Source organism: Trichophyton benhamiae, assembly GCF_000151125.1.
Source record: "Trichophyton benhamiae CBS 112371 chromosome Unknown contix01456_5.r1.exp, whole genome shotgun sequence".
NCBI lineage: Eukaryota > Fungi > Ascomycota > Eurotiomycetes > Onygenales > Arthrodermataceae > Trichophyton > Trichophyton benhamiae.
Window position 1 is genome coordinate 1,331,655 of NW_003315080.1, and position 16,750 is coordinate 1,348,404.

Here is a 16,750-nt window from a genome sequence, read left to right on the forward strand (position 1 = left end):
TCACGGACGTATACGAGTCTGCCCATAAGGTTCTGGTTACTGAGCGTTGCAACAGCCTGCTGAGCTTGCTCCCTCGTTGCGTATTCCACAATCCTGTCATTCAATTAGTATATGAAAGATGTCATAATCGAGAGTGACAGCATAAGAAAAGTCAAAAAGATGTAACTTACCCGCAGCCCTACATAAACCAAATCACCAAGCCCCAACCCGTCAACCCAACATTTCATCAAAATGGCCAAAGAAAACCAGGAAACCAGCCGCAACTACACAATGACGCCCACCTTCGACATTCCATTCGGAAGTAATAAGACATCGGCGAAGAGAACTTCTCCAGCTATAGTAGAAAACAAGGGAGGAGTCAATAGTCAGCCAAGCTCCTCCAAAACACACTCGCAGGCAAAAAGATAAACCACCCCCATCAATTGCCATTCACTGCAGGAATTTTCTTGCATTGGCCCGGCTCACCCTGTCTCATGAAATCTTTCAAATGATGCCACTTGACATCGTACGATAGGTTGCCAACATAGACTCGGCGGTCTTGTTGGGACGATTCGCGGACTGATTGCATCATTTGTTCCTTGGCAACGGCACGATCCTCGAGAGAACGAGCAGGTGGAGGACCACTACGGCCGCCGTATGCAGAACCTGAATAACCTCCAGATGCAGCAGCCACACCGCTCATGGGAGATCTCGATCGACGATCACTGCGACGATAATCTTCACGGCTGCGGGAACGGCTCCGGGGTGAGAACGATCGCCGATTCCGACGTGGGCTTCGGGAACGGCGACGTGGAGAGCGTGATCGCTCACGCTATATTTAGTTAGTCGATTTCGATCAAACGGTGTCACATTTGCTGTTATCACCGCCTAAACCAGGGGGATACTTTTGAATGATAAAAGGCAAATGCGTTCAGAGATGAAGAAGGAAAAGAAAAGAAAGAAAAAGAAAGAAATAAATATCCATGCCTGCAATCAACAGGGTAACTAAAAGCATGGACACACAAGTTGGTTTTCATGTATAAAAATAGCCCAGCTGGAGACAGGCCCATAGGACCTGTGACAAACGGGAGGCCGGGGGAAAGGAAGTGTTGGGGGCAAAAAAAGGGGATAAGATATCCGGGCCGTTGAAGAACGAGGAGATTTGGGATAATAGAGCCACATAAGAAATCAAAAAAATGACGTATACTCAGCTCCCAGAAGGTTGGCTAATCCCACTCATAAATTTGAGCATTATAGCGCCTTCAAAGGTCTGGCCAAATATACAGTGGGAATATTGCCAGCCATAACAACCAAAGACAGCAACTGAGTAGAGGAGAGGGGTGGAAGAAAAATTCGCAGGTCGATGATCCTTGACTTACTTGAGAAGGTCGATAAACGTCAGCTGTACCTAGGCATGTATCAAATTAGGAATAAGTCGCAGGTATAGGGATATAGACCAACGAGGGTTAATATAAAATGAAAGGAACGAGAAATGGAAGGAAGATATGGTTTTAAAAGGGAAATAGATGGCAGTGAAAGGAGGAGGGGAAGGATGGAGTGAACAGAGAAAGAAGAGGTGACGTTTTCTTTGCGGAGTGGGTAATGGGATAGCGTGGAAGCCTAGTTCATAGAACGGGGAATGAGTTGACTCAACTGCAGCAGCCGAAAGCCAAGGCCAGGGAAATGGAGTGTGGGAGCAGGTAAGCAGTGATAGGGCAGGGCAAAGTGAGAGGGATGGGAGGGTCTTCTCTGGAGGGGGTAGGGGAACACGGGAGTAGGCGGAAATTGGCTGACTGGGGAGAGAACAAATATGGAAAAAAAGGCAGCAACTCCAGTAAAGCACCGAGTAAGGTAGAAAACGAAGCAGTAGTATCAATGTCTTTTACGGCATATGCGAGCCTTCAAGCGGAGAGGAAGGGGAACGGAGAGGCCGAAAGGTAGAGAGAAAGGGGGAAAGGGGGTTGGGGGAAAAAAAGATATGTCGGAGACAGAATCAAACCGAGAAATCGAGGGACGAAAGAGTAATGATAATAAAAAAGAAACGACCGGGAGACACGCACCCATGACTTGGAGGTTGCAGAACGGGATATATTTTATAATATGGATCAGCGATGAAACAGGACAGCCAACAGGCAGGCACTGCACTATCAAAGATTCCAGCACACGTTCAGAGTCACTCGAGTGAAGGGCTTAATATCCGCCGTTCCTTCGATTCACTTCTCGCAGTCTCTCTCCCGATCTGGCACTGTATTCTTAGTTTATTTTTAATTTTTTTTTTTTCTCAGTTATCTTTCTGTCTTCGCCTTTTTGGTCTTTTTGTTTTTCTTTTTTTCCGTCCTGGGGCTCTGCGGGTTTGGACTTGGGCGTTGGTGTCGAGCCGTGGGGATAAGTGTGATGGGGGATGGATGGCGCGACCTCAGATGGGCTGCACGACGAAGAACAAGCTTCCGGCGTATGTAATTGGAGGAGCTAGAGAAATCACGGAGCAGGGATAAGTCGCCAGTTCGGATCTATGTCCCAGAGAGTTACTGCTCCTTGAGGCTGTCTGTCCGTCTCTTGTGTGTATCTGTGAGGCCAGGCGCGGAGGGGGGGAGGAACGGCGGGTTCGGTGTGCTCTGCTGTGCTGCGTCGGCTGCCGCAGCTCTGGTCTGGGGAAGCAGCTGCCTTGCGGGCTGGTCGCTCCGCGTGCAAGGGGGGAGGCTGAAGTGCGCGCGCTGCGAGAACGGTGGTATGTATCGTCGCCTGCTGCGTCTTTGCTTCTTCTTCTTCTTCGCCGTCAGTCGTCGTCCTGCGCGTCGTTGAGGAGAGGAGAAGAAGTGAGAAAAAGGACGAGGTCGAAAGCTCGTCGTCGGAAGTTGCTTTTTTTTTTGGCTTTTCTCTTACCCTTTCGGGATGGGGGCGTGACTTGGGCGGGCGACAAGCGCCAAAAGCGCGGTTTACTTTCTTTTTTCTTTTCTTGTTTTAATTTATTTATTTTTGCGACTATTTTTCTCTAACTACAAAACAACGACGAGACGGACCGACACAGCACGAGAAAAAGGGGAGGGAGAGACGCTGCAGCCAGGACGGCGATATGACTGCTCGAAAGGCGGCCGGACGGGACGAGACGATGAGACGAAGTTGCCCGAGGGATGGTGTGGTGATTGGCTGGACCCTGACAGACCAAGCCCACAGTCAATGGTGTGCTGCATGCAGAGCTGCGTTCAGGATAGGATGCTGTTGCGCAGGTTCAACCCGCTTCCAATCACAGCGCTAGAGGCGGCGTCGAGGACCGAGGTGACTAGCTGCTGCTGCTGCTGGCCGCCAGAGAACCCCCACAACCCAGACATGACAACCCTTCTGTCCTGACTGCCCGTTGGCGGCGTGGTCCAGGAGCTATATACATGCATATTCACACCGCGGAGCCATGATGTGGGGGGAGGGGGGTAGAGAGAAGCAGACCGGACAAGAAGCAGGCGGCAGCAGAATTAAGTACTCAGTCCGTACTCGATACGGCGTACAGGAGGAAAAAAGTAGGTGTGCAACGCTATCCGCGGCGGCTTAAGGTACATCCTTGCTGGCCTTATACATAGTTTGATGCATGGCCAGGGGTATACCTGATCGCCCATCAGCAGCCACCAAACAAGCAATCGACAGGACCGCGGAGCCACGGAGTTATTATAGGGCGTCCATATGGGACACGATTGCTCGAAGATGGCCGGCCGGCGGAGCTCGTAACCTGGCCTTTATCCTGGCTTCTTCCTCCGGATTCACTATCTCTTTCCAGATGTTTGCCCCTTGACAACCTCGCAGAACCCGTCGCACATGATGGCCAATCTTGCATATTTTTAGTGAAACTGGAACCTCCGTTATGCTGCAATGTCCTCCTCCCTTTTCCTTTATTTTATATGAGCACGCACCTGTGCGGAGTAGGGCTTACTTCTGTCAAGTGCCAGCCAGTTGCAAAAAGGAAATGGAAAAAAAAAAAAAAAATAAGTGAAGAGAAAGGGGAAAAAAAGAACGGGACAGAAAGACATGGGGTTGACGAACCCGTTACGCCGGGCTGCACGGCTCAGATGGCACGCCTGTTCACCTGCCAATTGTCACACGCTCGTTCTGTAAAGAAGATCAATCAATATTATCTAGATATTGTGCGGATAGCTCTCTTCCCAGCTGCTGTCTGAACGAAATACGGAGTAGTGTGTGATACCCTCCTTGTGCCATCGTTGAGATGTCGAGAGATCAAAGACCCCGATTGAGGTTACATATGATATTTGTCTTCGTACCGGTTTTTCCTCTCTTTTTCCTTTTTTTCCCTCTCTCAACAGGCCCCACCACATCCTAGCAGACAGCCAGCCACCCTCAGTCAAAAATACCTGCCTGACCTCATTCCAGAACGTCCTCCATACCACGAACTCAGCTCACTACAGGGGGGTCATCCTCAGGACTCCGGGCTTTAATTACCTCATACTTCTCCCTCAAAGTCCAGATTAACCTAAGTTGCTAGTCTTATCTTCTCTTTGCCGACTAACTACACATCATAATATTCAGAACTTATGTCTCGCAGAGATATCAGGTTGATAATACTCCCTTTTGCGGTTGTCTTTTTTTTTATTAAAAAAAAACGATACCCAGCGAGCACTACATGATTACCTGGTACAAAAACGGTTCTGCTAACCCTTTTAGTACCCCTAGCCCCGCGACCTCCTACAATAGGATGGCAGGCCCCTTAAGTAGGGCGTCTCAAACTCGAACGATGCGCTCTTCAAGTGCCTTTTCTTCGCTGACTTCCATGATGATGGATCATCTTAGCTACATCGTCTGCCGGATATCCTTTCATACAAGATTCTTCCGGGCGGCCTCGTATTGGTACGGCATTATTAAACAGGTCAGGCCCAGACAGACGAAATATTCACACAGTAGGTTGGTAGGCCAGTCTGGTTTGAGATGCATTTCTGCGCTTTGTTGGGTTTTCTAGGCCGGCTTGAGAGTTCTCCTTCCAGCCTGCATCTATCTTTGGAAGTGGATTTTACACGTTCAGACTTGCAGCCGGGGTGTCCAATACAGTCGAGCCATATTGTTGCCGGCCTGCTTAACCTGAATATACAGGACGGGGACCGGGGAATGTCACCACCGGTCATGTTACGAGGGAGCCTCAGGGTAGATCACCAGCAAGACACCACGTCGTGCAGTTGTACGGCTCGCCAATCTCTTGGTAGGAGGAAAATCGCGTTATGGGTAACATATTTGCCTTGGAATGACAGGCGGAACCCGGTCAAGAATCCAATTGGAAGACCGGGCTATGATTCCTCCCACGGCCGAAGAGGACATGGTTGAACAAACACCAATCCTAGTCTGTTACAGTCCTCCATTCTCTCCTTCGCTTCATATCGACAAGCCCTGCCCTCCGGACATGCAGATCTCCACCTCTTGCCTTTTGGTTGGTGCACTGAATGCATGTATATCATGCTATCCTCATTCCTAGCCCTCTGCATACGTGGATATCAGTGTTCGCTGGATCTTCGTTGTCGATTCGCCAGCCCGCACGCATATATTGCTCCAAAGACCGTTCAATGTCCACCAATGGCAAAGCTGTGTAACCCGATGCTGGGCGCCTCTTCAAGGCTCGTGATATCGGAAGCCACTCTTCTGCACCTTTAAGTCTGTTTTCGCCGGTATCCATACCTGACAGTGGATATTTATTCTGGTCCAGGATCTGGATTCTTCTCTCCCTGGTTCAGGCCAGATACCAACAGTATCATTCACCGCGACATCTAGAACTCTTTCTACCCATCATTATCCCGTTCTTCCACACACGTTTGTTCCGGGAAGGTTCGTCAACCTCAACTTTCAAATTTTAAATAGTCTGAGAACCACCAGATGGCTGCCACAGTCACGCCAGGAGCGTGACATGTCGCGAAGCGAGAAATTGAGTACAAAGCTAGTATCATGTAGGAATTTGAATGTCTTACTTGACATGGTAATTTTAATCGGAGGTGATTTTGTGATTATTCGAGCTGAGGTGACCTTGGCGGTTAAATACAACCCTGGGCCTAATTGAGACAGAAGATATAACTCTGTATCTCGGTTTTTTGCTCCTTTCTTATGTTTTGTGCCTACCTACCTCCTCTTTTGGTAGAAATTCCCCCCAGCATATGCTTTATGAGGCTGATAGTATGCTTCCATGAAAACTTCCCAGGCAGCACTTTTCTGTGGATAAAACCCAATAACTGGCGTCGCTTTTCGGCCGGCGTGAATCACAAGCAGGATTCAGACTATCACGTCCTATATTTTGCGACATGTGCACAACTTATTCCCATCAAAGGAGAAATTTCTTGCCCTTCCTTCAATGTTGTCTTAGGCAGCAACAACCTACTGCCCAGCCTATTCTTGTACCATTGACGATATTTCGATGCCGAAGCGATCCTTATTCAATGGTTTCTGACACCAATGAAATAAGAAACGCCACAAAAAAACAGGTAGTTCGATCGAAGGACCTGATACGTTTCCTTTTAGCTCCGTATCTATTCGAGAACACAAGAGACTTGCGAGCTAACTGGTGTCAGTTTAAAACTAAGCAGCCACTCGACTTCTAGACGAACTTAGCGTCAACCTTCGATCAGTTTCCCGTCGATCCGTGCGCTTCTGTGTTCTGATTCTGCAATTGGAATCCACTGGTTTGCCCTTAAAAGGCCACGGAACTGGATAATCGACCTAGACTCGATCGTTTACAGGCAATGCTCTCTGCATGCCCACTTCCAGAGCCAGACATCAGACATCAAGCAATACGCCCCCTGTGATACCTCATTCCTTCTGTTTCTCCATTTGGCTATAGCATCTAGCATCCAGCTTCCGTCACAATATTGTCCTAGGATCAGCTTTACAAACGGCAACTGGAACCTATACCAGCCATACCGGATACTTGCTTTTAAGTAGTGGCATTCCTTCTATAAAACGCGTGCAGTCGTTCGATTAAACACTTGCGGGCTCTCAAACTTAAAATGTTCTGATTGACCCACACGGTTCATCCGCTGGATAAGGGGAGCTAACGGAGTATGACATCCGCGGAGCCCAGGGCACCCGAGGACAATTGATACAGTATTCTGGTAGACCAGAGCAAAATCCTTGCAAAATTCAGAATGGAGCATTGGAAACATCATTAATTCCTAGAGGCGGAGTAATCGAGTCATCGTTGTGTGTTGCACGATAAACCCGCATGTGGAAAATGAGGTGATAAATATGGGACTATGGCACTGATTATTCCCAACACATACCTACGATTTACTCCCGTCTACGGAGTAAATAGGGGATTGTGAACTACAATCACTTCGGATCCACTTGGGCCTTGATAAGGGCCGAAATACCAAAAAACCCGTACCTTATATCCTGTTGATATGACACATATTTTCGGGGAAATCTGTTAGATCCCTTTGGCTCATGGACTCCGACCTTTGTCATTGGAATGAGGCACGGGATATTTTATTTCAAGCACTGCCTTTCGAATCAATGACGGTGTGGGTCAGGATTCTACTTTTCCCTCCTTCAAATGCCTTTGCGGCTCAGCTATTTAAACTTTCTTCCCCGGACCAATCATGCCGTCCGGTTGTGTAACATCGCGGCTAAAGGTATTCCCGAACCGCGCGGGTATCCATTGGTTGACACGCGCGCGTCTCGGTATGCTCCTTCCTAAAATTGCATGTTTTAAGCAACTTTATGCCAACTACAAAGCCGCCTCAATTTGAACGTTATACCTTGGCACATCTAATCGGTGTCAGCTAATTATTTATCCACTGCTAGGAATTGAGAGGTCCCCAACTCGCATATTGAACCGGCGAGACACTAGCACCGGGAGATGGGGTACTACTTGAAGACCGGAGAGTTAGAAAAGCGCAAGCTCACACACATTCTTATTAAAGTCGAACTAATGAAAACCGATGGTTATACCATTAGATATGAGCAAGGCCAAGGAAAATATATTTTAAATATGTTGAACGAAGAATTAAAGGTGGTAAACAGCGCATATATCAATGAGAATATAGAGCCTGCTAGCAAGATTAAGCTTAAGGTCAAGTCAATTTTTTATAATATGGACGGTGAGCGCTCCAAGAACAGTGTGCTAAATTACTTTCATCATAGCTCGCAAACGAGGTGTGAGGATATTCAAAGTTCTTTCCAATATAGCAGGCTGGAGATATAGGGAAACCCACCGGCGCAGATTTCGAGCCAAACATATCAGCCGTTGAGAATCAGTGCTGATATAACCTGGCTATTGCATATGACAGCTGGCTGGTGGATTTTAAACTTGGCGAGGAGGCCACAACCTTGAACCTGCCAGTTCATCAACAATATCCCAATATAGAAATGTAACGTAATAATAATCAGGCATACTCTGACAATTGTACTCCCTTTTTACTGGATAAAGGAGCCAATAAGAGGCCTAAGACGAGCTTGCACCTGTTTCCTCAGTCCACCTCCCTCAGCTATACCTTATCTTATTTCACTGTTGTTATTGCGATTTCATGAAATTTTTAGTATTTGCACCGTTGAACAAGTCTTAAACTTGTTCTTTCCCAAGGGAATTTCAAACCGTGAGTTGCAGAGTTTGTCGATTCGCCGACCGATAAGATGGTGTATAAATCCTGGTGAGGTCGAACGTGCAATTTTGTCCCCGGTTGGCTTCTTCAGCAAGTATATGATTTATTTTGAGACACATTGTTCTCTCTTCCGTTTCTCTAGATATTAGAGTTACGGTATAGAAAATTGTCACGAGTTAAAGGTAGACAAGAGATTAAGCAGAACTACGGGTATCTAAGCTGACGATGCTAACTTTGCAGTTGCAGGCAGCAACGAGGCATCACATCGTGAAAATCATGCTTCGAGATAACGGGAGGCTCTCCGATCTAATAATTTAGATCTTATTCCTCAGGCTGGTCCAGGAATCTTTGACGTCTGTATGTACATATCGGCACATGCCAATATCTGTGCATGCATATGTCCATACGAAGTGCCGAAGTTTTGCCCTGGAACGGCATCCGAGTGGACAATGGATGCCGGCAGGACGGTTCCACCCGTGATGGAATGTAGCCTAAAAAAGTGAACTGTTCGTAATGCAAGTTCGGCTTCGGGACGCGGAACGACGGCTGTAAACATCAAAGCTATGGCAGGTATATATTTTGACCCCTCCATCCCTCGATAGAGAAGTTATACCGGAAGATGAAACAGACGACTCCCTTTAGCATTTCAATACGGCTTATGATCTACCGAGAGGAAAAGCTTGCCCTCAAGGCTCCACCCGGGCGAGGGGAGTAGTTAACGAACTCTTCTGGCTGAAAATATAGTTGTATGCGTACGCACTCGAAATCCGGGGTTGAAAAGAAGAAAAAGCCGCAAAGAGGATCCTGGGTTCGTCTGTGCGTGTCCATCTCTGACCCGGCCGCCTGACGAAGCATGAACGAACTCCGTCCCTGCGGGCTGAATCGGCATGCCTGGGAGTCTCTGGAGGAAGGGAGTTTATAGATCCCAGGGAGCAAACTGGGTACACCCCGGACGGCTAGTCGCTGCTAACGACCACATCGATATTATTTCCCCAGACGATTGCCAGATCGTGAAGAGGGCCCATCCCAGAACCGGGCCACTGCACTAATTAGCTGTAATTTTTACCTTCAGGACAACGCTGGCTGGTGAAATTGCGTACCATGGCAGGTCAGTTCCATGACAATTGGGAAGCCATGCGAAGAGTCTCGGATGGCAGCTCCGGCCACTCAACGCGCAAGCGAGCTGGGGAACAGACCAGGCAAAGCGAGCTGTGGCTTGCGCCCAGGTTTCGAGCATGCCGGGCCATATCAAATCTCCTTCCCTCTTCGACCCTGTCGTGCTGCGTCGTGCGAAGATGTGTGTTGTGCTGTCCTGGATATTAGCTAGCTGGCCGTCATTCTTTTTTTTGGCCGGCGGAGAAATCTCCACAAGCGACGGCGTCAAGGCAAAGCGACCTTCCTCTTCGGGCAGCCCACCGGTTCCCACTCGCCCGTTCGCCCTCGTCTTTTGCTTTTTTCCCACTGCTCTTGCGCAGGCCTCGAGGCCTCTTTTTCCACCCGGTTGCAACGCAGGGCCAGACGTTGTGTTTTGCGCGCTGCAAGGATGGGGTACAAGTCGCACTGGACTGCTGCTACCTAGGCTGTCTTGTTCGTGATATAACTACGGCGCCTGTCCCGCCCGCCGCTCCTCCCGCGCTTCTCCTCCCTGGCCCGCCCTCGCTGACGGAAGTGCTGCTTGGAGGCTGGATGAAGAGCATCGAGACCGGCAGAGAAGCCAGCACCACCGCCGCTACGCAGATTCACGCCCGGGGAGAAGGGTAACTAGTCGAAGACGCCGCCCCCATTGCAATTTGCCCACCTGGTGACCACCAACCACCATGGGCCTCTCAACCAAGACGATACACGTTCACCGCCACCAGCAGCACCTGAAGTGGTCTCGAGATATCCCTCCCGTGCTCACGATCAACTCGGGTGAGACGGTCACCTTCGATGCGCTTGACGGAAGCAATGGCATGGTATCAAGGGATTCCGGTGACGATGCTATATTGAAGTTCGACGTCGAGAGGGCGGATCCCGGATTTGGACCCATCTATGTCAACGAGGCTGAGCCCGGAGATGTGCTCAAGGTCGAGATCTTGGACCTGCAGCTAGGCGATTGGGCATGGACTGCTATAGTCCCGAATTTCGGGCTACTGGCTGATGAGTTTCCGGAGGCGAGGCTTAAGATATGGGATATTGACCCCAGCCTGCCCTATGTCAAGTTCAAAGAAGGGGTGCACGTTCGTAAGGCACCATTCTTGGGCATCATGGCAGTTGCACCAGGTGTCGAAGGAGAGTTTTCTACCATTCCGCCCCTCGAGACTGGCGGAAACATGGACTGTCGATACCTTACTGCGGGTTCTACGCTCTACCTGCCCATCCGTACCAAGGGTGCCCTGTTCAGCTGTGGTGACGGGCATACTGCCCAGGGAGACGGAGAGGTCTGCGGGACGGCCATTGAAACCACTCTTACAGCTTCATTACGTTTAACAGTCATCAAGAACCAGCCGTGGGTTACCTCTCCGCAGTTCCAGACTCCCCCGCTCAAGCAGACGCTATCTGCCGCAGATATCGAGGCAGATAAAGGTGAATATGCCACCATGGGCATAGACTGTGATCTCCTCGAGGCGACCCGGAAAGCAACCCGTAACATGATTGAATGGCTCACTCGCACCAAGGATCTAACGCGAGAGGAGGCCTATATGCTCACTAGCGTCGCGGGCTGTCTCAAGATGGCCGAGGTCGTCGACATGCCCAACTATGCTATTGTAATGACAATGCCGCTAAGCATATTTGTGACCCCAGATTGGCCAAACGGAACGACCACCTGATTTTTCAACTATATGGATTTTACTTTTGGAGCGTTACTTTTCATGACTGATTCTTGACTTTGTTGGTTTTTCCTTGCACATCTAATGCCTGCTCTCTCACGGAGTATGTTCCTCCTCCATGACCGCCTCTTGCGTCTTGGATGCACATAAACCGCTCACATCCAATACAAAACGCATACATAGCCATAATAAATATACCCATATACAGAGTAGGCATGGGTTCGATGTGTGACCCCATGTCATATATATACATTCGCCCACATATTTCCGTCACCCTGGTCCCGTTCGTCTGGGATTCCCGCAGCTCGGATGCTAAAAGGATTCAACCGACGCTCGGCCGTCCCTGTCCTCCCTCGACACTTTAAAAAAAAGCATGCGTTTCTCTGCTCTCTTCCTTTCCAGTACTCCATATATATAAAATACCCCTTTAAAGGCATCCTTTAGCGGCATACATAGACGTATTTGACGGGCCAAGTGGGACCTTTAAAAAAAAGAAAGAAAGAAAGCTATTGCATGGAATGATAGATGGTTGCATTACAATATATAGACTTGTTTAAGGATCACGCCCATTTTAGCTGCATAAGTATCCTTGCTTAGGCCGAGCAGGGTAAGAAGTAACTGGATAATCTGATCCTAGTGGCGCCTTGCAGGCAAACAACTGGCTGTAGAGAATCGACTGTCAAAAGCAGGCCATCAAGTAACTAATTATTTATTTATTTACTCGGTCTGCATCTCGGCTCGAAACAACAATGCCCATAGGGCGTCTATCCACAACGACCGCAATACGATGGAATGGATCACAGCCGGATGAACATTCGATACCGAGCTACCAGGAGCTAAACCACCTGCCTAAATAAGAAGGTCGTTAACTCGCTGGCTAAAATGAAAAAAAAAAAAAAAAAAAAAAAAAAAAAAAAAAAAAAAAAAAAAAAAAAAAAAAAAAAAAAAAAAAAAAAAAAAAAATTCCCCGTACGCATGCATAAAGTAGTTTACATACATACATATATCCGGAGTTTTATCCCATTGCTTGTTTTTAGCACCAAGAAGAAGAAAAGAGAAAAAAGGGTCCTTCGCTTGCGCCGGACGGAATGTGGATCTGTCCGTGTTCGCAGCTGATAGCCAGAAGGTTGATAGATGGCTGGAGGCTTGAAGAAGCAATAACTAGTTAGTTAATCGGACTTGCAAACCGGAAGAATTGATCCGTCAACGTGGGAAATGGGGCCAGCTTGTAGGGTGAAAAAAAAAGGCATGTCCAGCGAAATGGAAATAAAAATAGACCAAAAATGGAGCCACGGAACTTCCGTTAACCATGCATTAGGTACCGTTTGTTTATTCCGTCCTGATATAGCTTGATCTATCCGCATAGTTATAATAGTAGGCATAGTTATAGTTATAGGGGTATAAAGAAAAAGGAGCCCGGTAACCGGGCTTGAATGACAGGAGCGAAGACATAAAACCCCTGGGATCAAAGTTTGTTCATAATGCAATACAGAAAGAGAAACGAAAATAGAAGCGTTCAAAAAGCGTGTCAAGGCCCAGTAACGACAAGGAAATTAAAAAGAAAAAATATGATGGGAGTAAAAATAATGGTATGCGGGTAATATGGGGAAAAATAAAACACTTTTTGCCGCAACGTAGATGGAGAAAATCCCTTTCTTTTACTGCGACTTGCGGATGTATGCCACAGGGCCTTCGTACACCTTTCTTCCGTGAAGAATGTACTGGCCAATAGCGAAGAGGATAACGGCTCCCCATACCAGGGAAGACCAATTCATGGTCTCGGGGGTGACCACCTTTGTGCTTGGGAAGAAAGTGAAGACGAAAGCGAAGGAGAGGTAGAGGGCGGAGAAAAAGTTGATTCCCATTCCCCAGCTTCCAAGGGAGAATCGTCGTGCGGGCAATGGCTCCGCACACCGTCGGCGGTACATGAAACAGACAATACTCAACACGTAGGAGGCATAGAGAGACCCAACTGTGATGGAGGCGATGGCGTTGAACGCGGCAGTGGAGCCAATGTTGATTAGTGATAGAAGAATAGTGATGAGAGTGGTAGCCAGGACAGCGTTGACTGGGATTTTGGATGTCGGGTTAACGTTCGAGAAAAACTCGGAGAAAGGAAGGGCGTTGTCTCGGGCGAAGGCGAAAGCCTGGCGAGAGCAAGTGGCGAGAATACTGATCGCGCTGCAGACTTCAAGGATAAGGATGATGCATGCCAGGCCAGTAGTTGCGCTCTTAGAGCCTGTGGCATAGAGGTAAGCCGAGAGGAAGGAGAAACCAGATGGAGGCATGAGTATAGAGTCGTCCACTGGGCCCATGGTGAAGAGGAAGGTGATCAACATCACGAAACCAAGACTGCCGTTGATGATGGCAGTGAATATCATGCACCATGGAACGACTTTGGAGGCATCCTTGATTTCCTCAGCTATATCGGAGTCAGCATCTCATCCAGACATAAGAGTGGAAAACAACGGCCAACTTACCAATATGAGTAGCACCGTCAGGACCCAAGAAGGAGAAAATGGGACTAATCTGGCCAACAAGCACGGCGACGCCAACAGTAGACCAGCCGCCAAAATTGGTGAACTCGGTGAAGACTTCCTTTGATGGGGACTTCTCTCCCATAACCCAGAGAGTGATCATGGTAGCAAAGAATCCAAATATATGGAGAATGAGAATCAGCCCTTCCAAGCTGGGAAGGTGACTGGCGGCGTAGGTGTTGACGAAGGTAGCAATAAATGCAATGGCAAAAGTAAGAAGAGTTCCATGCCATCTCTCAGGGGTGTATGAATCACCATAGTTCAACTGGAGGAACCCCTGGATGAGAGTACCGCAAAGAAAACAGATACTGGCAAAGCCGCCCTGCCATCCCAGCACAGAAAGCCAGCCTGAAGAAACCAACAGTTAGCGCTGTATATATGGAAAAAGAAGGCAAGGATGTAGCTATCTTACCGGTGATGTAACTCAGGAACTTCTGGTACCTGGGACTTGCAAATTCAGAGACCCAGTGATATTGGCCTCCAGATGTTGGAGAACTGTATTTTTTCGATCGTTAGCAAATTATGCAAACATGAAAGATATATGTATGAGGTAGGGACGTATTGACTTACATTGAAGCGATCTCAGCCATAGAGATGACCGAGCAGAAGAAACCGATGAAGGTGGCAATGTACATGTACACCATGCCACCCTTTCCACCGTTCACCAGAGCGAGAGTCGATGTGCTATTCATGAGAAGTAGAATTTCAGTTCATGTTCAATCATAATCACTGTTGGTTATTCTTGCGCGAGACGGAACTATCAACGTACAGCAGAACCGATTCCCATGTTGCCATCAGCGTACAAGTGAAGCCGAGTGTAGACAAGAAGCGGAAATTTCTCTATCATCACTGGTCAGCAAAAAAATCCAGCATTCTTCGTTCCCGCTACTTCGAAGGTGAATCTCACGTTGAACTGCTGGGGTTTCCCCAGCCGCGACATGTCTTTCTGGTCGTTGTTGGAGGCATCGTCGGCGGAGTTAAAGCTGACGTCCAAGTCGCCTTTGCCGGTCTCGATAACATCAGGTTGGAACATCTTGATCGCCTGGCCGTCTCTTTGGCAATGGATTTCTTCGTATCTTCTGTGTCCTTCGTCTTTATTCTCGACGCCACCGTCCTAATACTATCGTCGCAACAATGTGGCAGCAAAATCACAAGGCCGGGTAATACGGATGAGCGAGCGTAACGGGCGAAAGGATGGACCTGTAGAGACGGGCCGTGAGAATACAAGATCAATTAACAGCCGCTGCTATTATCTCGTCTCTTCTTTCTTGTCTCTTCACTTTTTCTAACAGCGAAATCTCCAGTAGTGGCGACGAGCAGAAGGTCTGATTGATATTTAAACCGACAGCCGTCTTCTCTTACGCCAAAACCCACGACATTTGTATGAACGAACTAGCCTGTTTAGAGAAGGTCGCGCTCATCCAAAAAGCACATACACACTTACAAGGAGTCCCGCCGGTGGGAGAAACGTGAGCAACAACGAGTGGGAGCTCCCGCTGCGCTGCCGGGGGGTCAAGGGAGGAGAAAAAAGGGCCCCCCGGGGGGGGTCTCGGTGGAGAGCCAGTTACTTCTCCCCCCCTGACGAGCCAGCCAGCCAGTCTGGTGTCGACGCAGCGAGTATATGCCAGATGCACGTCTGACACCTGCCGCTTGCAGTCTAGCACCGAGATGGCTGCGTCTATTGCCTTTTCGACTGGGCTTCATCCTCAGGCATGGCCTGGAGGCACAGATATCAGTCGCGCTGGCGCCGTCATGGCTAACTACCGTCAGCCGCATGGCCAACCTAACTACGCTGCTGGGAGAGAGTGGACAGCTTGCTCGCCAGGCACGCCGAGGTGTTGTGGGCTTCCCACTGGCTAGTTTGAGAATTAAGCCTGTAAATCCGGAGACAGACTTGCTACGGCTCTTTCGGCTGCCATCTTCCCTTACGGACGAAATCACCCTTGCAGCAGGGCCGGATAAAAGACGGCAGAGGGAAAGACAATGCAATCTTGATATGCAGAGGCAGAGTACGCCAGCATCTAACCAGGCCCTGCAACTTTTCATGCATCCACGGAGCAATATATATGTACAACAATGCCTTTGATGAGAAGGGATCCCAAACCATGGATAGATTTTGACATGGCATTTCCACGCTGCTGGGAATTATCTCAGGCCCTTCTGGACGCCTTCGACTGCAGCAGCCACAAGACCGGATGCCTTGGTTAGTTAACTATGTTTTTCCTTTTTTATTTCCCCTCCCCAATTTTCTGTTCTTTTTCCCGTCCTTTTTTTTTTTTTTTTTTTTTTTTTTTTTTTTTTTTTTTTTTTTTTTTTTTTCCCTCTCGTTCCTGCGTGTCTGTCAAAACCGAAAAATGTGCCTTCGATGGAACGGTTTGGAAGCCCCAGTGGAGACAGAAAATGGACGGACAGCAAAGGCTGAAAGCCATTACTTAACGACAGGACGCCACGTCCACTCGCGCCAAATACTTCGCAATGTGAAAATCCATGTCCAGATGCATGAGCATGGGATAACTTGTAGACAGCAAGCATATCCTTGAAGTTGACCAAAGGCATCCCTGTGACGGGCTCCGCCGGGCGGGGACTGAACGCACAAATGACAAACACCCTTAGAGGAGTTTACGCTGACTGCTTCTCTCATGCCCCCTGCACATTCTCATTTAGGTGTCCTCGAGTCCAGGGGGGTAGGGGTAACGGGGGACATCAGGCCATCTCATCTGTGCGAGGGGTTGCATCAGGTTTGTTTGAGCGGCAATGTATTTGTCTCGAGATGTTCAAGAAGCAACGTTACATTCCTTCTCCCACTGTCCTGTAGATGGAGGTTCCATGTAGTTTGTTAAAAGAAGAGATG

At 48.5% G+C, this 16,750-nt stretch overlaps 2 protein-coding genes across 2 annotated transcripts; one reads left to right on the plus strand and one right to left on the minus strand.

Moving 5' to 3' along the window:
- Window positions 1-10,369: 10,369 nt before the first annotated feature.
- Window positions 10,370-11,362, plus strand: ARB_03481 (uncharacterized protein; the record flags this gene model as incomplete). The annotated part of the gene is made up of 1 exon (XM_003010733.1): window positions 10,370-11,362. One exon carries the CDS (start codon window positions 10,370-10,372, stop codon window positions 11,360-11,362), a length of 993 nt encoding a protein of 330 aa, XP_003010779.1.
- Window positions 11,363-13,020: 1,658 nt separating this feature from the next.
- On the minus strand, window positions 13,021-14,591 carry ARB_03482 (amino acid permease, putative; the record flags this gene model as incomplete). Its single annotated transcript, XM_003010734.1, has 4 exons — window positions 13,021-13,784; window positions 13,843-14,247; window positions 14,312-14,394; window positions 14,470-14,591. The coding sequence occupies 4 exons, from the start codon at window positions 14,589-14,591 to the stop codon at window positions 13,021-13,023; spliced, it is 1,374 nt and encodes a 457-aa protein (XP_003010780.1).
- Between the last annotated feature and the right edge of the window lie 2,159 nt (window positions 14,592-16,750).